The 23,121-nt window shown below is 39.9% G+C and overlaps 1 protein-coding gene and 1 long non-coding RNA gene across 4 annotated transcripts in view; one reads left to right on the forward strand and one right to left on the reverse strand.

The window, feature by feature from the left end:
- ITGA6 (integrin subunit alpha 6) overlaps positions 1–16,063 on the forward strand; it is a 77,148-nt gene extending 61,085 nt beyond the window's left edge. The window contains exons 20-25 of one of the 2 annotated variants that reach the window (XM_042949142.1): positions 96–269; positions 1,803–1,901; positions 2,002–2,112; positions 2,212–2,310; positions 8,590–8,715; positions 14,179–16,063. In XM_042949142.1, the coding sequence (XP_042805076.1) occupies positions 96–269; positions 1,803–1,901; positions 2,002–2,112; positions 2,212–2,310; positions 8,590–8,715; positions 14,179–14,340 (771 nt within the window). In that variant the 3' untranslated portion in view covers positions 14,341–16,063. Of the gene's footprint in view, positions 1–95; positions 270–1,802; positions 1,902–2,001; positions 2,113–2,211; positions 2,311–8,589; positions 8,716–11,919; positions 12,028–14,178 lie in introns of those variants that run through there. The other variant, XM_042949143.1, reaches the window with a different exon arrangement.
- Positions 10,913–23,121, reverse strand: part of LOC122226249 — a 59,529-nt gene continuing 47,320 nt past the window's right edge. For both annotated transcript variants that reach the window (XR_006205529.1, XR_006205528.1), the window contains 2 exons: positions 14,987–15,108; positions 10,913–14,286 (listed from right to left, as the gene is read on the reverse strand). This is a non-coding gene — a long non-coding RNA (uncharacterized LOC122226249). The remainder of the gene's footprint in view (positions 14,287–14,986; positions 15,109–23,121) is intronic.

Raw genomic sequence — 23,121 nt, forward strand, 5'->3', positions numbered from 1 at the left:
GTTTTTTTTTTTTCCCCTTGGCAACAGGAGCTGCTACTTAATTTTATGTTGAGAGAATTACACTGAGATATATAATACGTATTATTTTCTAACAGGTTATTAACTTGGGTAAACCTCTTAAAAACCTCGGCACAGCAACCTTGAATATCCAGTGGCCAAAAGAAATTAGCAATGGCAAATGGTTGCTTTATTTGGTGAAAGTAGAATCTAAAGGCTTGGAAAAGATAGCTTGTGAGCCGCAAAGTGAAATAAACTCCCTGAAACTAAAGGTATGTTGATGGATTTATCTCCTGTCTCCATCGCTGTAAATAGGGAAGCTAACCTTTGAGGGGAAAATCATCTTTTTCCTTAGGAAACTGACATAGTGGCATGTTGACTTTTTCTCTGGTGTCAGTTTCTCTGTTACAGTTGAGTATCCAAGTCAGGCTGAGGGTTGCTGCTGATTAGTGATCGTTATGGCAGGGTCATTCAGCACTTGTTGAAGGAAATGACGCTTCCTGGAGTTTTGCAGCCCAGTATGACCTATAAAGAGGACTAGGATATGCTTCTGGGGGTTGGCCAGCCAGTGTTAACTCCCGGGAGAACCAAACTCATTACAAAGGATATTAGCACCTTAGCAAGTGACCTTCAGAGCTTTCATTCTTATTTTTTAAAATAGTAAATACTTAATCGAGTCTTTATTGTGTCTCAGACACTGTGCTAAGCATTTTATTTGCTTTTTCTCATTTCATTCCCTTCCTTTAAGGAATTTTTTTTATCCCTACCACTTCATAGATGAGGAAACTGAGGTTCAGAGAGATTAACGTTTTAAGAATCAGCTCGGCAGCTAAGAGGCAGATTCTGCATTCAAGCTCAGCTCCGCCTGTTTTCAGAGCCTGTGTTCTTAACTGCTCAGTACTGGTGCACGTAACAGGTTTATCATCTATGCTCCAGTTGGAGGATCTGCTTTGTTATTGCATGTCTGTTTCTTTTAAGTTGTAAAGTGACTCGGGTATGACTAGTGTGAACAGTTGGTGGCTTATAGAAGTATCCTCTGTTCATCAACTTTGAAAAACAAGATGGTCCAGGGGTGCCTGGGTGGTTCAGTTAGTTGAGCGTCTCTTGATTATGGCTCAGGTCATGATCCCAGGGTTGTGAGATCGAGCCTCATGTTGGGCTGTGCGCTGAGAGTGGAGCCTGCTTAAGATTCTGTCTCTCTCCCTCTGTGTCCCTCTCCCCAGATCACTCTCTCTCTAAAATAAAATTAAAAAAAAAAAAAAAGAAACCCAAGATGGCCCATTACTCTTAATCCTGTCTTAAGGAAAATGCTATTTTAGAATTCCTTAAGAATTCTTACATGGCTTACTTTTCAGTACTCTACTTTGAATAAGTCACTGACTAGTTCTTTTGCTTTTTTCCTTGTTCTTCAGTGTCATTTATTTATTCAAGATGTGCTGATTTTGTACCATACATTAGTTACTGAGCTGGGTGCTAAAGATAAAGCAATGAAATCTGATGCCTGAACTCAGGGTACTCAGTCTGGTGAGGAGACAGAAGAACATAGAAAGCCTCTTTTTCTTTGCCTGAGTTTTGAAGTCAGAGTGGGAATAAATGACCTTAGTCAATAAACTCGCAATGAGATCGGAACATTTGTGGATTTTACACTTAAATTATTTCTGTGCCTTTGATGACAGGAGACGGGCAGATGTTAATTGCTGATTACGTGAATTTGGCGTTATTTGGGAGGGAGGGCTCAAGGGTTTGTATGCTAGGGACAAAGAATTACATTAAGTAGAACTAGTTTGGATATAATTTCTTTTCAGGAGTCTCACAACTCAAGAAGGAAACGGGAAATTGCTGAAAAACAGACAGATGATGGCAGAAAATTTTCTTTATTTGCTGAAAGAAAATATCAGACCCTTGTAAGTATTTTTTCAAGAGCTGGGACTGTTTGACAGATGGTGGCGGGAAGGTCTTCCCTGTACTGTTGGATTTTAACTGCCCCTCTTGTGTCCTGTCCAGAATTGCAGCATGAACGTGAACTGTGTGAACATAAGCTGTCCGCTGCGAGGGCTGGACAGCAAGGCCTCTGTTGTCCTTCGCTCGAGGTTATGGAACAGCACGTTTCTAGAGGTTTGGTCCTGCCGTGAAGCTGTCCCCTGCAAGTCATTTGCTGTTTCTTAGGACATCTCTCACTTCCTTAATGCATTTGCTAACTTTGTCTCCAAACAGGAATATTCCAAAATGAACTACCTGGACATTCTCGTCCGGGCTTCCATTGATGTCGCTGCCGCTGCTGAGAATATCAAACTGCCACACGCAGGCACTCAGGTGAGAGGTCCCCCTGTCTTGCCTGAACTCGGAGAAAATCACTCTGTCTCTGCCCTGTGCCCCAGCCTGAGGACATGCTACTGTGGCACTCATTTCGCTCACAGCACCGTGACCCCTCCTTTAGGAGAAGTCAGATGATGCTTTAAGGTGCTGCCACCCCAAGCTGTATTTTAATAGAATCATTGGAAAAAGAAGTACCTCTGGGGTCATCTAGTTCTGCAGTGCACGTGGCAGATTGGAGAGCTATTAGCCCCGTGAAAGAATGGGTGCACCTCCCACCTCTGTAGAAACCCCAAGTCTTAGACCATCCCTGATGCCGTAGTCATCGCTGGGAGTGTCCCTGCTGATGGTCACCACCACTTTATGGAGCAGTTCATGGCATGTGTGGCCAGCTGCAGTTATTGGAAAAGATCTCTTTACATGTGAATCCAGAGGTGAATCTTATAAAATCGGTCCCTGGTTATGCACCTTGGCACAAGTCCCAAATGAGCCCTCTCTCTTAGCCACGTAGCAGCCTTTGGAATAACTGAAGGAAACGGAGATGCCCCTTGGACATGCCTTTCCTTCCGTTCAGAGTGAAGCATCCACCTCTTCAGTTACCCGTCATGCCAGGCCCTCTCCTCCTGGGCTGGTGCTGGTCCGACAGTGTGACTCCCACATGGGCAGAGTGTGGACCTGCTGTCTGCCTGGTTCGCCTCACCCTGAGGCCCCGAACTCCAGACACCTCGGCCCCACGCTTCTGTCAGCCTAAAACTTGGTCTTGTGGTGAACATGGGAGACTGTTTGCATTTCTAGTGGCTACGGTTTATGTTCTGCTGAAACTTCCCGGTGTTTTCAAAAGAATGTGCCGTCAAGCTATAGCTCCCATATCCTGTCCTTGAGCAATTTTTAAAAATCTAAATGTATTCCTTTTAATATTTTTTAACGTTTATTTATTTTTGAGAGACAGAGACAGAGTGCAAGTGGGTTAGGGGCAGAGAGAGAGGGAGACACAGAGTCTAAAGCCGGCTGCAGGCTCTGAGCTGTTAGCACAGAGCCTGACGCGGGGCTCAAACCTACCAAGTGCGAGATCGTGACCTGAGCCGAAGTCAGAAGCTTAACTGGCGGAGCCCCCCAGATGCCCCTAAATGCATGTCTTTAAATGTGTCCTTACGTTTTATGTGATTTGCTTGTGGTCTGTCATTTCAGTTCACAGAGTAGTTCTGAGTCTTGATCATTTGCCCTGGTAGTGTTCTATGCCTGCAAGGTTTTATCTTTTTCAAAGCTGAGAGGCATGCCTTCTCTGGCCTCACCCAGGCAACTGAGAAAAATGCTTCACGGGACTGGGAGCAGTGGCTTCAGGGGCACAGTGGAAAGGGTTCCTTGTGGGGGTCTGTAGCCCACAGGGGCTTCTGTCATGCTCTCAAGATACAGTGACTGCATGTCATAGACCAGGATGTTTTACAAGAGACTGAGAAAAAGATTGTGACTTACTATTCTTAAACTGATCTACTGATGTGCCTATAGAAGTGTTTTGGCTTCAGTCCTTTGAGCCAGCAGTGAGCTCTCCTGAGCACTCGTTTCTGAATACATTGATTTTTAGCTGTTAAAACCTATCATCCAAACTAGAACACATTTGTCTTTTTGTCTGGGGCAAATGCTAAACTGGGCAGGATGCTGGGACAAGGGATATAAATTAGGACTGTCCTAGGCTCACCAGGACATACGTCACCCTGGCCTTAGATTATCTTTGCATGTTATTCCAGCCCACCTTTCTGCCTCTTATCAATAAGGCATCATAGAGGACGGTCAGTGGAGCCATAACCTTCCTGAGAAGCCCTTCTCTACCCTGACTGGAGGCAGCTGCGATAGCTTGCTAGAACTTTAAATCAGTAAGCCTGAGGGGCACCTCAGGGTGGCTCAGTTGGTAAGCGTCTGCCTTTTGGTTTCGGCTCAGGTCATGAACTGCTGGTTTGGGAGTTCGAGCACTGCAGTGGTCTCTGTGCTGACAGTGCAGAGACTGCTTGGGAATCTCGCTCCTCTCTCTCCATCCCACTCCTGCTGTGTGCACTCTCTCTCAAAATAAAATAAACACTTAAAAAAAAACAACCAGTAACCCTGAGAATCACTGAGTTTTCAGAGCTGGAAAAAGAAACAACACTTTAGAGGGGATGGATAAACATCATAAAACATTAATAAAATGTCTACAATTTACTAGACATTTTACCTATGTACAGTCATTTAAACCTCAGAAGAATGACAAGGTAGACTTACCCATTTTACCAAAAAGGAAGCAGGCACAGTTGGGATCCTGAGTTGAAACCTATAAGTCTCTGGTTTCAGGGCTCCTATTCTTTGACTCTGTAACGCCTGCTTCCCAGTAAGTCTCCAGATGTCAGATTCCCATGAGAAAACAATCCAAGGAAGGTTGTCTCTGCCTCAGGTCACAGGACCGCCATGTGACGTGAGACCAGACCTTGGGCTCACAGGCCCCCATCAAGTGCTCTTGTTTTCTGGAAGATGATGGGACTAGGGTGCTGGTACCCAGTCTAGTGGCTGGGTCACAAATGAAAGTGAGGTTCTCTGGGGCATTTCATGTAAGGGCTTGGAGAACTCGTGCATGCTAATGGGAAGTGGAGTCTGCTGTGACCCTCCTTGGTTATTTAATAATGGGTGGATTTGTGAATGTATTACTGTTTTGTATCTAGAGTGCATTTCTTTTGAAAATGAAGACATTTTCTTATCTCTAGTCTTCTGGTACGTCTTCTATTGACTCTGATTTCTGAGATACAGCAGCTCAGATATCCATCTACATGTTTCTTTAGTATTTTCTTTAGTATTTAGGTGTACTTTTCCTGGGCCTAAAGATGTGAGCTTAATTCAAGTGTCAGGATGCCTTTCTCTTTATTCCCTCACTTATTGTGGGTTTCTGTTTCATCTTTATCTTAGTCCATCTGTCCTTTCTAGCCTGAAGATCATTTTTCTTTGGAGATAGAAGCAAAGGAGGTTGAGTAATTCAGTCTTGTCTTCTGGTCTTCATATTAAAACTTCTCTTTGCTTACACTCTAGTCCTGGCTAGAAGAAAAGAAAAGGAAGAAAAACAAAAGAACAAAAAAATACCTTTTAGTTTCCTTATAACCCAACCAATTTTAAGAGTGTTCTGATTGCTTCTCAATACATTTTAGCACATTGTTATACTAAAGTCAGAGAGCTGGTCACCTAATTGAACCAGATAAAATGGTTACATTTTAGCATCAATTAAATCCATCCAGTTAACAAGTACTTATTGTGCACACACAGTGCCTTTCCTGCACAAATGCTAGAGAAGCAAAGTTGAATAAGATACAGTGTTGACTGTTAAGAATTTCATGGTCTAGGGGAATGTGAACCAGGAGATAATTGTTGAATTAAGTCAAGGAAGGAAGAGATTGTTTATTGGTTGTATTTATATATCCCCCACTTCATTCCTAAGGAAATTGGAAAAGAGTATCTGCTTCCTCGTTGCCAAAAATAGGTAAAAGGCATATCATTCTTCAGGGGAATGTGATATTCTTCTTTTGGCTTTAAATTCAGAGAATATGAGATCTGGATCCTTTTACAAGATGGGTTTCTGATATGAGGAACGCGCATGAAAGGTGATGATGTCTTTAATAGAGAGTTTTGTGAAAGATATGAAAATCCCTTCATGTGATTTCTTAGATTGATGTTCTAAGAATAGAGAGTACTATGTCAGAGAGTGATTCAGGGGAACCATTCTGGCAGTGAGCAGGCAAATGGGGTCTAAGCACTGCTCACTCATGATGGAATTTAATGCGTCAGCAGAGCTCAAGCCTCATCTTCACATGCATATGTGAAATGTGCAAACGCCTAGATTTTAAAGAACAACCTCCCCCAAATGTTTTTGGAGTTGGAGTAATTTCCACTCCCCTTAACCTGTCACTGTCCATCAATAATAGCTGCTGTGGCAAGATCTGACCAGGCTTTCCAGAGCTCTGGAGGTCACAGCTCACGTCTGGTCTCCCCTTCCCAGTTCTGAGGTCAGCTCCCCCTTGATTCCCAGTCCCAGCTGGGGAATGACTGTCTTAAAAACAAAAGAAAATTTAGGTGAAAGTTTATGGAAAAAACAAAGTCTTGCTGACTCTCCTCTCTCACCTTCCTGGACTGCAGTGTGGCCTTACACACAGCCTGGGTTTGCAGAGCACATCTGCCCTTTACAAGTGTAGCCCTGCCCCTGGCTTCAGTCTTCAGTCTTTGACGCTGAGTTGTTTCACAGTTTCTGAAAGGCTCCAAAATCTGGTTTGAATGGTAGTCAGACTCGGGGCTAGACCTCTCAGCAGGATGTACACTCCACCCCCACCAAATCAAAAATTACCTTGTTCAGCTCTTACACTGTTGGATTGCTGCCATTTATAGGAGTGGTTTCCCCTATTATCAGCCATTTAAAAGGCACTCTGATAACACAGTGTGATTGTGGGGCTGGGTCCCCTGCCACGGACCAGTCTCCACTCTCCACTTCCAGATTTATCAGAACTTATTCTTAAAAATGAGGATGGTCCTTCCAGGTTGTCATCTGGCCCCCAAGTAAATGAGATCATCATAGGCTAATTTTTTTTGTTTGTTTTGGTTTAGAGTAGGCAGGCTTACCAGTCACATCTTGTACGCTATTTCATCACTGGTCTCTCACCATTCTTTCTTCCCACTAAGTGGATACGCCTGTGTTAGACCCAGTAATCAGGGGTGGTTTTAGCTTACAGCTGGGATGCCTTTCCGAAGGGGAATGGAAGGTAGGGAGGATTGAACAAAGGCCCCCCCCCCCCCCCCCCACAGTTGTCTGGCAGTTTGAGAGAAACCTCACTGAGAGCATAACAGGAAACACAGTAGCTGGGAGAGGTGTCAGAGTTGGTGTAACAGGCTGAAAACAGACTTCTTTCCTCTTAAATGTTCAAAGAAAAGCAATTCTTTTGCTTTAAAGTATATTCTGTAAATGAGGCTGAGAAGCTACTTTCTATTATAAGTAGAAAGAGAAGTATTTTAGTGAAGAGGTTTTCTTTTAAAAAGAGAATCACGTAAGTATGGAAGCACAATGTAGACAGACATAGAAGCACTTTTAGGCAGCATCAGGAATTCGATACTAATACAGAGTACTTGACTGAAAACACTTCTCGGAAGCCAAGTACTCACACTTTTTCTTTACCCCTCACCTTACATTCTTGTAATTCAGAAATATCAGAAACCCAACTGGAAGCTCTCTAATCTGTTTACAAAATCCTGTTTGTAGCTATCACCAGGTCTTTTACGTGCTTGGAAAAATAGTCTCCTGGTTTCACAGAAATCCACCTGAATCCTAAACGCACATAACTGAGTTGTTGCAAATTGCTGTAAGCAACTTCTTAGGTTTCTGAATAGACACTATTTCTGTTTAATCGGTATTTGCCAACTATCAAATGGTTAGAGTTTAGGCTTCTCGCCAGCTGCAGCTTACAGCTCTAAGCCCTCTAAGAACAAATCCAGGGCTTACTTTGTCCAAATATATTATTGTAGAACACACATACAAGGCCATTGCAGGAAACCTTACTGTGTATTAGGGTCCTTAGTTGGACATCCTAACGAAAAGTTAAAATGGTATCAGCAATGCAGCTCCATCCCTATTTCCATATTTCACATCATCTTTAAAATCTGAGTGAGGAATGGGGTACCTGGATGGCTCAGTCACTTAAGTGTCCAACTCTTGATTTTGGCTCAGGTCATAATCTCAAGGTTCATGAGCTCAAGCCCCGCATCAGGCTCCGTGCTGACGGTGTGGAGCCTGCTTGGGGTTCTCTCTCTTCGTCTCTCTCTGTCCCTCCCCTGCTCATTCTCTCAAAATAAATATATAAACATTTTTTTAATCTGAGGAATATAGGCTAATTATGGCCTATATTAGCCATTTTGGGCCCTTCTATTTCCATTACTGAAAATGAAAAGAGAAGGTGATCATTCTCAAAAAGATACCAGATTATACAGATGAAACAAGATTGGCTGTGTATTGATGAGTGTTGAAACTTGGTGATGAATAAATGGTTTATTATACAATTTTCTCTACTTTAATTCAATATAAAGGTTTTAAAAAGAGGGGTTAGCAGAAAAAAAAAAAAAAAAACTTTGTCAAAACACAGTCCAGCATTTTCCAGGTTCTGAGACAAGATCTCGTATCAATTAGATCAAAGGCATCTAATTAGGCTGTATTGTTCAAAATGTGTCTGGAACAGAATTAGAACTATGAACCCCACTTACAGTGGTGCTTGCTTTTGTGCCCCATAGGTTCGTGTGACTGTGTTTCCCTCAAAGACCGTAGCTCAATATTCAGGAGTACCCTGGTGGATCATCCTAGTGGCTATACTTGCTGGGATTTTGATGCTTGCTCTCTTAGTGTTTTTACTCTGGAAGGTAAGTCCTGGCTGGCATTTGAGTTTTAATGTTTTTTGAAAAAAGTGAATTTACACTGATAGTCTGTACATTTCTTTGTAATGCTTCCCTTTCCCTAACATTTTATTATAAAGCTTTGCCAACATAGAGCAAACTTGAGAATTTTACAGTGAAACCTGTATATCTACCAAGCACCTTAGATTTAAAGGTATGTCATTTGTACATTATGAGGAGCTTCCTAAATAAAAAAAATCTTGGTGCTTTTCACATAATTTAGCTGTTCGGAAAGTAACAATTTAAAAATTTTACTACTTCAGCGTTTTCTTCATCTTAAATTAGGAATCTAAGCCAAATTGTTGGATATCCCATTAACCTGAACGTGTATCCTTGTTAATTTCAACTTCTGTGAATAAACGGGGCTTACTTACAGTTGCAGCCAGATTAGAAATAGAAAAGCATGAAATTGGGGTACCTGGGTGGCTCAGTTAGTTAAGCATCCGACACTGGATTTCAGCTCAGGTCATGATCTCGCAGTTCGTGAGACCGAGCCCCGTGTCAGGCTCAGCACTGACAGCACAGAGCCTGCTTGGGATTCTCTCTCTCCCTCTCTCTCTCTCTCAAAATAAATAAATAAACATTAAAAACATGAAATTAATAACTCCATTGCAAGGGAGTCCTCATAGCCTCTATCAAACATGAGGAAGATCTGGGTTTAATTTGATGTTCTTCATGAAATATTTGGTCCCGCAAATAAAGTTTAGTATCTTCCCCTTGATTTCTGCCAGTAAATAGTCTACATTACAAAAATATGTGTGTGGGATGGATGCATACTTTTGTTGCCAAAGATTATGACCTATAGATTTTGGACGATTCTAAGTGAGTAAAGGAGGCTCATAGTCCCTTATCGATAATTACAAATTGCAAAAAAACTCTGAAAATTTGTAACGACTTATTTGGGAACAAGACGACACGTGAAGAGAGGCAGTATATACCCTTTACCCTTTATTTAGCAGTTCTGTGAAACTAATGTCTAGATTACAGTGGCATTATGTATGCAGCATGTTACTTTTCTAAGATGCCAAAATTTCTGGATTTCCAGAAAAATTCTGGTCCACAGGATTTTGGGCAAATGATTATGAACCTCTACCAACAATCTCCAGGACCAAACCATCTATATCCTTCCCTTGGATCCAAGTATAATTGACAAGGATTCAGGATATTGTCACTTTCAAATATTGGACATTTCTTTTTTGTTTTATTTTTCCAAGTAACTTCCTTTTCCTAGTGTGAGATAACTTTCTGGTGTCCTCCAAATGTGTGATTGAAGCTTCGTAATTGTTCATGCCAAGACTCCTCCTTGAATTGGACATTAGCCAATCCTACCTCTGATGTTCACTTTAGGCAGTAGGTTTCTCTGGTCAGCACAGCCAGCCATAGGAGATGCTCTGGAAGCTATTTTGGTATCAAAAACTGAATTTGAGGTTTGATATCTGAGGATGGCCTTCGTGTACTCTTGGGAGGAGGTCACAAAGACAGTCTTTTTCAGAGCAGGTCTTATTGGCAGTCTTTAATGAGGGTGAGACATAGCAGTGGGTTGAGAGTTAAGAAGCCCAAGCTATATAATTTTAGGCAAATCATTTCATCTCCCCAGGGCACTGGTTTGTTTTAGCTCTTTAGTACGTACATTGGACTGTGTGATCTCATGGGTTGTTTGTAGCTCTAAAGTATCCAGAACTCAAAAGTGCAACTCAGACAACCTCTATGTCCCCTCCATGAAGATCATTTTTATTACTTTACGGATACTCTTCTTTCTGAAAGTGAACTATTTGTTTTTATATGTTAAAATCCTAGAACTGGAGGGCCAGAGAGGACTGTGGTTCAGTGGCCTTTAAAGTGAGTTTTGCACATCCACATAGGTGCCAAGATGAAGTGAGGCAGGGGAGTTAGTGCAAATATCCCCACTTCAACCAGAGTAGTTCTGGTATCTGCTTTAAATTCCAGGGTATTACACAGGGTTTTGTTGGAAGGTAAAGACAAAAAGTCCTTGAGGCTGGTCCAGTCGCTTTAATTGTGCCAACAAGGATGCTCATGCCTGTGGATATTAAGAATGTTGCCAAACTGCAGGCGGGACCAGGACTTTGGGTTCCTGGCTCATTCCTTCTCCCCACCCTGTTGCCTGGCATGTGTGACTGAAAGTTGGCTGGGTGTGTTCACTGTGTATTAAATGGAGAGAGTCACAAGTAAACCCCAGGATAGAGAGTTTAGATCCGTGCTGCCCATAAAACGCCCTGGGATGATGGAAGTGTTCTGCAGCTGCACTATGCAATGTGTAGTCATGAGACACAGGTGACTACTGAGCACTTGGAATGTGGCTGGTGCAACGGAGGTGTTTTTCATTTAAATTTGAATACTCTCATGTACTTAGTAGTTAGCATGCTATACAAAACAGACCTAGATTTTTACTTTCATGAGTTGCCAGGCCAGGAAGCACAGTTTTCCAGGAGGGCAGGTTTATTTGACCAAGCTATGTTTCAAAGGGCAGTTCCATAGCCTTATGAACAAGTAGACCAAAAAATTTCTCCATCGTTGAATGAAGGAAATTAGAGTAGAAAGTGGAATTACACTTCTGTGTTCATTTAGAGTGACTTAACCTGAAGAACATAGGTTCCTACCACTTAAGGGTTTCTTAGTGGTTCAGAATTTGGGAAAATGACAGCAATCATTCTTTCATGATGGTAAATTCAAATTTATATTGTGATTTACCCACAAATCCAAAGGCCTCAAGTGGATGGCATTTGTTCCATACAAGTTACTGTGAAAGGCAGAAAAATGCAGCATCTTTTTTTATTTGGATTTGTGCTAAATTTTAGAGAACTTCCTTAACCTTTGTCTAAGTAAAACGCAAAAGTCAATCTTTTGCCTGTTTTAGAGTTCATATTCATAATCGTTACAATGATTTTTGTCCTCAGGATTTCTCTTACAAATACAAAAATCAGCTGAGTAATGTCATCTAAGTATTTGACCAGAGACCCATGAGAATTGAGTTGGTTTGGTCGCTGTCCGTGTAACATAGTGCGGTGGCTGTCCAGTTTTGGCTGATCCATCATGGTCTCTTTGTAAATAAACAAGCTATAAATAGAAAACAGGTTAACATCTGAGATTTGCTTTTGTTTAGCTCTTATATACAAAACTGTAAAACTGACTAAATACCTTGCTTCCTTATAGTGTGGTTTCTTCAAGAGAAATAAGAAAGATCATTATGATGCCACATATCACAAGGCTGAGATCCATGCTCAGCCATCTGATAAAGAGAGGCTTACTTCTGATGCATAGTATTGATCTACTTCTGTAATTGGTAATTGATCAATGTTTTTTAATTGCTAGCTGTGGGACGTGCTATGGTTGTGGTGGCTAACTTTAAGAGCAACAGCTTGCTGTGTGTGTCCCATTAACAGATGTTTCCAAATGTCCACACTGGCTTGCCTTGCTTGGATTTATTTTATTTCACTTGAAAGCTCAGGGTCTTTTTATTTTTTAGAAATGCACAAAGAATCTTTTGTTGCAGGTGAGTTATTCTGTGTTGTTGTCAAACATCACCCACAGCAATGAAGAAGATTGTAATCTATGTACACACAAAAGGAGGCATTAGCCCTCCACAGTAGCCCAGTTTGCCATGTGTTGTCAATCTAGTACCTAGCATCCCACTTGGAATTTCAAAGATGAATAAGAAATCGTGACAGGTTTCTTGTCCATTTTGGAATTTCCCACAGATAGAAGCTTGTGTTGACTGCCTAATTAACCTGTTGCATGTTGGAAACATTGTGTTTCTCCTGAAGAGAAGGCTTTCTCACTGTCTTTTTTGATCTTGCTATAAAGTGATGGGGGAAGGCTTGGAATGCTTTTATTGTTGCTCAGAAATTGTTTTATGCTAGCTAAGCATGCAACTTCCTTTTCCTGCTTATTTACTACAGGTCAAAGACCATTACAACAAACTATGACTGTTGTTGACATGGTGGACATGATGGCCAATTTCAGAAGATGGTTCTATACTAAAGTGACCTTCATTATGCAAAATTCTAATATAAAAATGATCTGGACAGTTACTATTTCAATGTTGTTGTAATGGAGTTTGACCTTGTTTCATGTTCCTAGAGATTTTACTCAACTTTGGTTCTTGGTTGATTTTAAGTTCATGTATTTTGCTTCTCTTGTGTGTAGATCCATGGAAACAGGAATTGGTGATAATTCCTTTTTCCATTTCTCTGGGCATGAGAGGATAGAATTACTCCATAATCCCTTTCCATGGCATTGTCATGATGAACCCCAGCATTTCCATTTCAGTTTTACATACCACCCTTGATTTCCTCCTTTGTCTAAATGAAGCAAGAGCCACGTTTTGTAATTGATAGGTATTTTGGCTTTTTGCACAGAATAATTATGGAGTCCAATGTAGAAATGGCCTTAGAACAAAATGTCTTGGTCAGTTTTTCCTATTGATTTAGTGATGCCTGGATATAATTTTACTTTGCCCTGTGACATTTTTATAACATCTAAATGTTCCATTCCTGTTACGTGATACAAATTGACCCTTCCAACTGTCTTCATCTTCCATCTGCATTTTTAAATTGAAAACACATCTGTTTCATTAAATGTATATTTTATTCATTTTAAAAATTCAGTTTCAGTAAAAAACTTCCTAATATGTTCTCAATAAAAATCTACTTTTGATCAGATTGAATATTTTTTTAAAATGAATAAAATATATATTCATTAATAATTTAAGTGTAAATTTCTTTTGCCAAAAAAAGAAATCAGTGGTGCTCGAAAATTCAATGTAGTGCTACTGTCCTCAAGTTCTTTGTGGTACACGATTGATTTTATTACAGGACACAGTTACTACATGATTTATTAATGAAACAGCTTAATTTATAAGCACAACAGGAAATCCAGGCAGTGTAAATTGCCTGGTAGCTAATGAGAGATATGTGCTGAGCCTTGGAGGAGAGAAGATTCTTAAAGTGGCCCATTTGAACACTGGCATATTTAAATAGTAATTTGTAAAATATTTGTGATCTGATTCCATTTTGTTAGTGGGAAAGGGGTATGAATAATCTTTGGTTTATGGCCTTTACTAGAATATCATTTTTAAAGACCAATCTTTTTAACCTGAAAATTAGATCTTTAACATATAATATTGTGATTATAAAAAATGGAAGCATTTTTCCATAACTCTTAAGTTAGTAGAGACACAGTGGAAAAACGGACTTTTCTTCCAATGTTACAGCTGTCTTCTCTTCTGTTCATCCCCACTGCTGGTATGTCTTTTGGACCTACTAGTTCCTTCTTAAAAGAAACCATGTTTATTTTTTCCCCCTTCATCCAAAGGTAGGCGTAGCTGAACAGAAAGCTTAGACATTCCCATTTTGTGCATTTGCTTTTCTTGAGATACTTAGTTTGTTTCTGTTTCTCTTTCCCCTTCGTCAGTGCGGATTCTTTAAACGCTCTAGGTACGATGATAGCGTTCCCCGATACCATGCTGTGAGGATCCGGAAGGAAGAGCGGGAGATCAAAGATGAAAAATATAATGATAACCTTGAAAAAAAACAGTGGATCACAAGGTGGAATGAAAATGAAAGCTACTCTTAAAGGGGGCCAGAAAAAGCTTCACAGTTCCCAAACTGCATCCTCCCCCTCCCAACTCAAATCAAAACGGACTTAAAAGGCTGCTCCATCCCTGGAATATTAACTTCAGACAGACTACACACAGTACGAACTGAGCAGTTTCAACTGTGGACGTGGTCATGTAGCCTGAGGCTCCGGTTTTGCACAGCCAAATTTAAGACTGTTGGAATGGATTTTTCTTTCACTGCCTTAATTTAACTTTCCGGGTTGCCTTTGTTGTTTTGGTGTGGCTGACTTACACGTGCCGGGAAAGGGACCGCCGGGTGGCGCTCACGTGACATCTTCCCGCTTAGCCTAGCTGAAGAGGGCTCCCGGTCTCTGTGCTAACAGAGTGGCCGTCCTAACCTGGCGCTGCCTCTGCACACGTTGTTCCCGTAGGACTCGAGAACTCGCAAGTTAACTGTCCCTCATCACAAGACTATGCCGTCGGGGGAGTTGTATTTCGATTTAAAGTGCTATTCTTAAATGTGCAATAGGTGATGTTGCCATCCTGCCATCTTTTCCCATTTCCTAGATGTGTGAATACTCACACTAGATAACATACAGGTTTCATGCTTCCTTTTCACTAAAACACACAGGTGCAACAGACTTGAATGCTAGTTATACTTACTTGTATATGGTATTTATTTTTTCTTCTTTATAAACCATTTTGTTATTGACAGGCCAAAGATTCTCTTCCAGTTGGATTAAACCATCAGAATTAGAACCTGGATTGTCACTGGTTTGGATTTACTGCAAAACAAAACAAAACAAAACAAAACAAAACAAAAAACAACATTCCTTATAAAGTTCCTACTGCATCTCCCTTCATGACAGCCCTCACGCCTTCCTCCAGACCCAAAATGTTTAAGAAATAGGAATTAACCATAGAGGTTTAATCCTTACCACACAGTGGATATTTCTGAGTTTGGAGCCCTGTGTGATGTGTCCTGCATTTTGTGCTGTAACTTTCAGGAACCCTTGGAAATAATGTGTTCGTTTGCTGAACTTCAGTGCAGTTTAGTCCTTACTGCAAGTATTGTATAATCAGGACTTGAAAGAAATGGTGGGTGCCTCTGGCAGATCCAGACTGATCCAGCGTGAGACTACTGAGTATCTGATACCGAAAGTCAGAACATCATGGCTTTTAAGTTTTTAAATGTTGGAAACAGTGAGTCAATGTTCTGTCTTTAACTTCGTTTCCTCCCCTAATCTGTATTCCCCCAAATTACTTTGGGACTGCACTAACCACAATTTTAAATGGCTTAATTATAAGAATGAAGTGGCATTTTTATACATTCAACAGAGATTGAATAGATAGTAAAGCTGAATTTAAAAAATTTTCAAAATGTTGTCATATGGGGAATAATAGCAAGCAGGTGCTAATTTGTTTGCATATAGTATAAGCAGTGTCTCAATCTTTCAAAAGAACAAAATACAGCTATATGTGCCATTTTTGCTGTGGAGCTTTTTTTTTTTTCTTTTCAGAAATCGTATGCCCTTAAGATACTCTTGTTGTACTTTGGGATTTTCATTCACAAAGACAGTTTTACAAATGATACTTTGTTTACAAAAATTTCTCTAAAATCGGTCATACCAGTGTTTGAAATCTCAATTTCTTCCTTAGGTAACTTGTAACCTAATGCACTGTCTTTCTAGGTTGCTAAGAAGCTGGTATTCTGAGTGTTACAGACCTTTGTTATAAAAATGAATAAAAGGGAGGGAGGAGGTGGAAGGGCAGTTCAACAACAATGAAACAAGAATGTAGTGGTGTTTATTGTTAAAAATGTCATCTCAAGTCAAGTCACTGGTCTGTTTGCATTTGATACATTTTAATACTAACTAGCACTGTAAAATTATTTCATGATTAGAAAATACCTGTGGATATTTGTATAAAAGTGTGAAATAAATTTTTTATGAAAGTGTTCATTGCTTAGTAACACCACATTATATATGTGAAACAAACTCTAAAATTATAACCTGAATGGTTTTATTCCATGGAGCCAAACTAAAGTATTTGAGGTTTTTATTTTATATGATTGAGGGTTTTCTTTTTTTCCTTTGGGCTCTACTGTTCAGTTGATGTCAAAAGAAAATGATCTTAAAGATGGTTTATTCAAGATGCCTACAAATTGAGAGATGTTGTTTAGCAATGACACCATGGAACAAAGAGTAAAAGTTCTTAGGGCAAAGTTGCTTTCTTCTTAGAAGGTATTTTGGATATGACATGTGTCATTACTGATCACCAAGGACTGATCTGGCAGAATTGACCTGTCTGAAAATATTTTCTTCACCAAAGGATTTTGTTTAGATTTAAGCAATTTTATGAACCTTTTCTAGCTGGTTTATCACAATCTAATAAATAAAAATAAGGCATGTATGTAGTGCTCAGATAACACAGCATGCACTGGCCTGAATAATTTTCCAATGCAAAATATACTGTCTAGTAAATTAATAGTTTTCTATTTGGTATTATATAGTGAATTGTAGTCTTAGTTCTCTGAAGATCAGACAGGTATTACCACCCAAAGAAATGTGATTGGTAGTTTTTAATGACAGACCAGTGGCTGTGAACCTCTTATTCACAGTCCCAAGGATCCGCCCCGATTAATTACTACAGTGTGTAATCACTCAGAGTGTCAGTAGCTGTGGCCTGGCTAGGGTGATGGCATAAATGACTTGCACTGGACATCATGCCAATGCTTTATAGGACGCCAGGGATTCTACCCCTTTCTCTCCCTCTTACAAAATCGTACAGGAATGCCTAGAAATGACAGTTGTAGAGTAATGGGATCCATTTACAAACACTGACGTTTTGTTGTTGGTTACAGATTACTTGCCACAACCACACCCTGGGTCCTGCCCTTGGGGTTGAGACTATTTTGGAATATGGGGCAGATGTAAGTGGGAATGCTTTAAATTGTCCAGACCAGGGGAGTAAGGATAAGACCAAGCCTTCTACTCTAAATGAAAATATCTTATTGAGAACTGATCTCCAGTACACTAACCTATGAAAGGACAATGTGGGAAGACAGACTGGGATTAACAGATTGTTTTGTTTTGAAGAAAAGAGTGAAATGCTATAGGTGGCTGGGTTCCACATGAATACAACCTGAGGGCTAAGAAAACAGGAACGTATGAAAGTTGTGATCAGGTGGGGTAGCATAAAGTAAATGATTACAGGCAATTCTATAACACCTAAGGGTAGGGTCCAGTCATGGCTCAACCACCAAGGAGAAGGCAAGGTTCAAAGAGATGAAGAAAATGAACTTCAGAATGATTTCAAAACCGTAGCTATCGCAAAAAAAAGCTAGTAGGCCTCTGTTCTTCTAGTAGTTCCTGCTTCTGGTCAAATGGCAAGTGTTTTCTTTCTCTTTCTTTCTCTTAAAAAAAAAAAAAGGTTTTGCTGACTCTAAAAGGCCCAGCTGTTAGAATGGGGAGCACTGAGTGCTGAGTACCAGGGCTGAGGCCAGGTGTGCAAAGGCGATAACAACAGACCTATCTAGAGGGACAGTTGTGAAAGGATTCATGGTTAAATCCTCCAAGAATAAGTGAATTATAAAACACAAATCAGAGTGAGAAAACTGGTCTAGCACAGTGTGAGGGTGGAGAAGGTGCCACAAAGTATATAACCAGCCAGGGAATGGTTAACGAGGACCCTGGAGTAAAGGAGTCAAGTGCAAATTTTATAAGTCAGTGGAGCTCATGGGCATCAGTCTCTGCCCTTCTGATGCCATCTCTCAGGCTGTCTGTTGCATGGAAATGGGCAGCAACAGACCCATGTTAGCAGAGATCAGATAAAATTTCCTACTATTCATTCTTCTAGAACATTCACAAAAAAGTCTCAAACTATAGGGATGACATTACTTCTTTTGTTATCCAGAGCTTAGCAGATAAGCATTCAATTCACCAATAACCAGTAGATAGATTTAAGTGAATATTCTGCTAACACCCTGTCATTGTGAAATGGAGATAGATGTAGTTTAACTGTTTCTTCCAGTTGGAAGTAAAACTTCTAAGGATGGTAATAGACTCTGGGGATACACATACAAATGAGACCTCTTATAGGAAGCTTACCTAAAACAACAGATGGCAAACCAAAGCAATCTTGAGAAAGAACAGAGCTAAAGGGATGTATCCCAGATATACTATGAATCTATAATAATCATAACACTACGGTACAAGCACAAAAAAAAAGACCTATATCGATGAAACAAAAGAGAGCCTAGAAATAAATCCAAACTTACCAGTTTATGACAAAGGAAGCAGAAATATACAACAGGGAAAAGACAGTCTTAATAAATGGTGCTGGGAAAACTAGTTTCTTACACCATACACAAAAACTCAAAATGGATTAAAGACCTAAATGGGAGACATGAAATCCTAACTCCTAGAAGAAAACCTACGTAGTAATCTCTGACATCAGCCTTAGTTAGCAACATTCTTCTGGCCAGGTTTTCTCAGGCAAGGGAAACAAAAGCAAAAATAATCTATTGGGACTATGCCAAGATCAAAAGCATTTGCACAGTGAAGGAACTGACAAAAGGAAAAGGCAACCTGTTGAATGGGAGAAGATATTTGCAAATGAAACATCCAATAAGGGGATTATATACAAAATATATAAAGAATTCTACAACTTGACACCAAAAATAGAAATAATCCAATTAAAAATGAGCAGAGGACCTAAATAGACACTTTTCCAAACAAGACACGTGGCTAACAGATACATGAAAAGATGCTTAACATCACTAAATATCAGGGAAATCCAAATCAAATCATAATCAGATATCACCTCACACCTATCACACCTGTCAGAATGGCTAGTATCAAAAACACAAGAAACAAGTAAGTGTTGGTAGGGATGTGGAGAAAAGGGAACCCTCATGTGCTATTGGTGGGAATGTGACTTCGTGCAGCCACTGTGGAAAATAGTACGGAGGTTCCTCAAATTAGAAATACCATATGATTCAGTAATTCCATTACTGGATATTTACTCAAAGAAAAAAATACTAATTTAAAAAGACACAGACACCCCTATGTTTACTTCAGCATTGTTTACAATAGCCAAGATATGGAAGCAACCTCAGTGTCCACTGATAGACGAATGGATAAAGAAGATGCGGTATTTACGTTCTGTGGAATATTAGTCATAAAAAAATGAGATCTTGCCATTTGTGACAACATGGGTGGACCTAGAGCACATTATGCTAAGTGAAGTAAGTCAGAGAAAGACAGATGCCATATAATTTCACTTATATGTGGAATATAAGAAACAAAGCAAAGCAGAGACAGATGACCACAGAGAATTGGTGGTTGCCAGAGGGAAAGGGGGTGTGGGGAGGAAACAAGAAAATGGGTGAAGGGGAGTGGGAGATGGAGGCTTTCAGTTATGGAATGTGTAAGTCACAGGGATGAAAGGTACAGCAGAGGTAATACAGTCATTAATACTGTCATAGCATTTTATGGTGACAGATGGCATCTATACTTGTGATGAGCACAGCATAATGTATAGACTTGTCTACTATGTTGTATACCTGTAACTAACACCATGTGTTAACTATACCTTGATTTAAAAAAAAAATCACACACACACACACACACACGCACACACAAATTCTCTATCATTACCACAGTCCTCCCCATACCTTTTATCTGACCTCTAAGAATGGGAGAGGATCTTAACAAAAGTATGATTTATTTTCTTTTATGGTCATTTTTGGGTAGAAGTATGCAATAGTTTGGGTTTCTTCGTTATGTGAAGCTATTATAATTCACTTATTTTGACATTCAATAGTCATAACCTGTTAAAGTACCTATTACAGGCCAACGTCTATGGAAGGCGATAGAGATACAGAAGTAACACAGACTTGATTCTTGTTCTTGTGGAACTTACCATATGATAACTAATACTTAATCAAAAAAGTGGTTGGATGGCATGATAGCTAATTTATACTTTTAAATACAAAATCCACTGTGTTTTGTCTACATAATGATATTACTTACCAGATCTTGTATAGAATGAACCAAAAATCATAATCAGCATTTGTGAAAAAGTTATTCCCAAAGAGTAAAATAATGTAATGGATGCTTTCAGTAGGAATCAATTTGTGTTCTTTCCCTTTCTTTTAACTCTTACCAGTAGTGTAATAAAATACTGCAATACTTAAAAGACTCTAAGAAAGAAAAATGTTTAGATAAAACAACAGATGGTGCTGTCAAACACAGATGAACTCACTTTATAGAAGTAACAGAATTTAAAATCTTGGATTAAGATATCAATGGTTGACGTAAGAGGAGTACCTGATCCTATGTAGGTAGAACTTGCCTTCAGAACCAACCCCGTTCCCGGAAAATTTGGAATAGTCATTCTCAACCTGGGCTGCACATTTGAATTTCTAAGGAACATAAAATTTTAAAAAATCCCAATGCTTAGACATGCCAGATAGACTCTGTTAGAATCTCAGGATGGGACCCATGCATCAGTGCTGTTCAAGGCTCCCCACATGACTCAAAGTGCAGCTGATGTTGACAGCTGCTTTAGAAGTCACTGGGTGGCCTGGATATTTATGGAAAGGGCTCTTCACTCAAGGGAAATGCCTCGTTTCTGCTTATGGTGCTTCCACCGCACCAGCAACAAAAGCTGAGAAGCCAGAGGCATATTTGCCATAGAGAGGAAGCGAGTGGTCAGGGTGTATAAGAGCAAGGCTCGAGCCACACTGCTGAGTGTGAACTGGCTTCTGCTCCTAGAATATAACCTGGTGAGTGACTGACATGTTTGTGCCCCAGGTTCCTCATCTATAAAACAGGACTGATAGTAGGAACCTCACAGGTTCTTTAAAAAATATATATTTTTAATTATATAGAGAGAGCATGAGCAAGGGGAGAGGGACAGAGGGAGAAAGAATCTGAAGCACGTTCCACGCTGAGCATGGAGCCCAATGCAGGGCTCAATCCCACGACCTTGGGATCATGACCTGAGCCAAAATCAAGAGTCGGACGCTCAACCCACTGAGCCACTCAAATGCCCCTCTCATAGGTTCTGGTAAAGAGTAAATGAGATGATTCGGAAGTGCTTGTTAAATGTTTTTGTAATTACACTTGTTTGTTATGTAGAATCATAACACATTAAATAAAGTAGGAAGGAAGTACAGAAATCTAGTTTTACTTCCTCATTTCACAGATGGGGAGGCATAGTTTCTTTTGATTCTCACTGACCTTCTGTCTCACTCTTCAATGTCTATCATACCCCATGATTTACTAGTGGGTGTTATAGCTACAACCTACAAACTTAAGTACCTTTAACTACAAAGTACTGTGAACTGAAGTCTTGAATTTGAACTGCTTATCAACACAGGTTACTTTGTACAATAAGACTGACCTTATTTCTGTGTCTTACCCCTTAATACAATAACCGTAATGCAGGCTGGGGTTGGGGCATTCACACAAAGTCAGTGTGTAGGCATCTTGAAACTGCTTTGTACTGATTTTGGATTTTTTTTTTCTGAAATGGAAGAATGTAAAAAAAGCAGATTCTTTTTTTAAAATGCTTTCTCAGTTCTTTATACACACTATCAATTCTTTGGTTTCCTTTAGTGGGAGGGTGCCCTACCGTTTTGTTGCTTATTACCTTTATTGCTATGCAGAAGAGGAAATGCTCACATTTGTGCTTGACTTACATCATGAACATTAAAGATTAGAGTTTACTATTGGAAGAACAGCTTGAAAACTCCCATTTCTCCCTCTGACATGTCATAATGCACAGACTGAAAGACTTATTAAAGGCAAAAATGAAAAAATGAGCACTTTCCCCTAGGAAGACAGGTTCTGCTTCATCAAATTACTGACAGAACCCAAGTTCTAGGGCACCTGCCTCACAGAGAAAGCTACTTCTGGTTAGGAAGTCTCAATCAGCAGAGTGGCTATGAGCAGACTCCTCATACTTTAACAAGCCAAGAATCACCTGGAGATCTTGTGAAGATGAAGGTTCTGATTCAGGCAGTCTGCAACAGAGCCTAAGAATCAACATTTCTAACAAGCTCCAGGTGCTGCAAACCTGCTGGTCCATGGATTACACTTTGGGTAGCAATGGTTTCAGGGATAAGTCTTTGTCTAAGTTACTTCTCTGCCACTTCCTACTTGTGTGACCTTGGACAAATATGCTAACCCCTGACTTCTGGGGAAGAAGGCAGAGTAGGAGGATCCTAGCCTCATTTTGTTCCACAGATACAACTAGATAACACCCACATCAGTGTAAATAACCCGGAAGAACAAACAAAACCCAAAACCAGGAGAAGAAAACAATAAAGATTAGAGCAGAAATAAATGATATAGAAACTAAAAAAACAATACAGCAGATCAATGATAACAGGAGCTGGTCCTTTGAAAAGGTCAACAAAATTGATAAACCTCTAGCAGATTCGGGGGGAGAGGAGGTAGAGAACTCAAAATCACAAATGAAAGAGTAGAGATAACAACAAACACCAAATAAATACAAAGGATTCTAAGAGAACTATGAAAAACTATATGCCAACAAATTGGACAACCTAGAAGAAATGAATAAATTCCTAGAAACATGTAGCCTACAAAAACTGAAGCAGGAGAAGATAGAAAATTTGAACAGACTGATTACCAACAATGAAATGGAGGCAATAATCAAAAACTCCCAACAAACAAAAGTCCAGAACTAGACAGCTTCACAGGCAAATTCTACATAACATTTAAAGAAGAGCTAATACCTATTATTTTCAAACCATTCCCATAAGGAAA

The sequence above is a fragment of the Panthera leo genome, chromosome C1 (assembly GCF_018350215.1).
Source record: "Panthera leo isolate Ple1 chromosome C1, P.leo_Ple1_pat1.1, whole genome shotgun sequence".
In the NCBI taxonomy this organism is placed as follows: Eukaryota; Metazoa; Chordata; class Mammalia; order Carnivora; family Felidae; genus Panthera; species Panthera leo.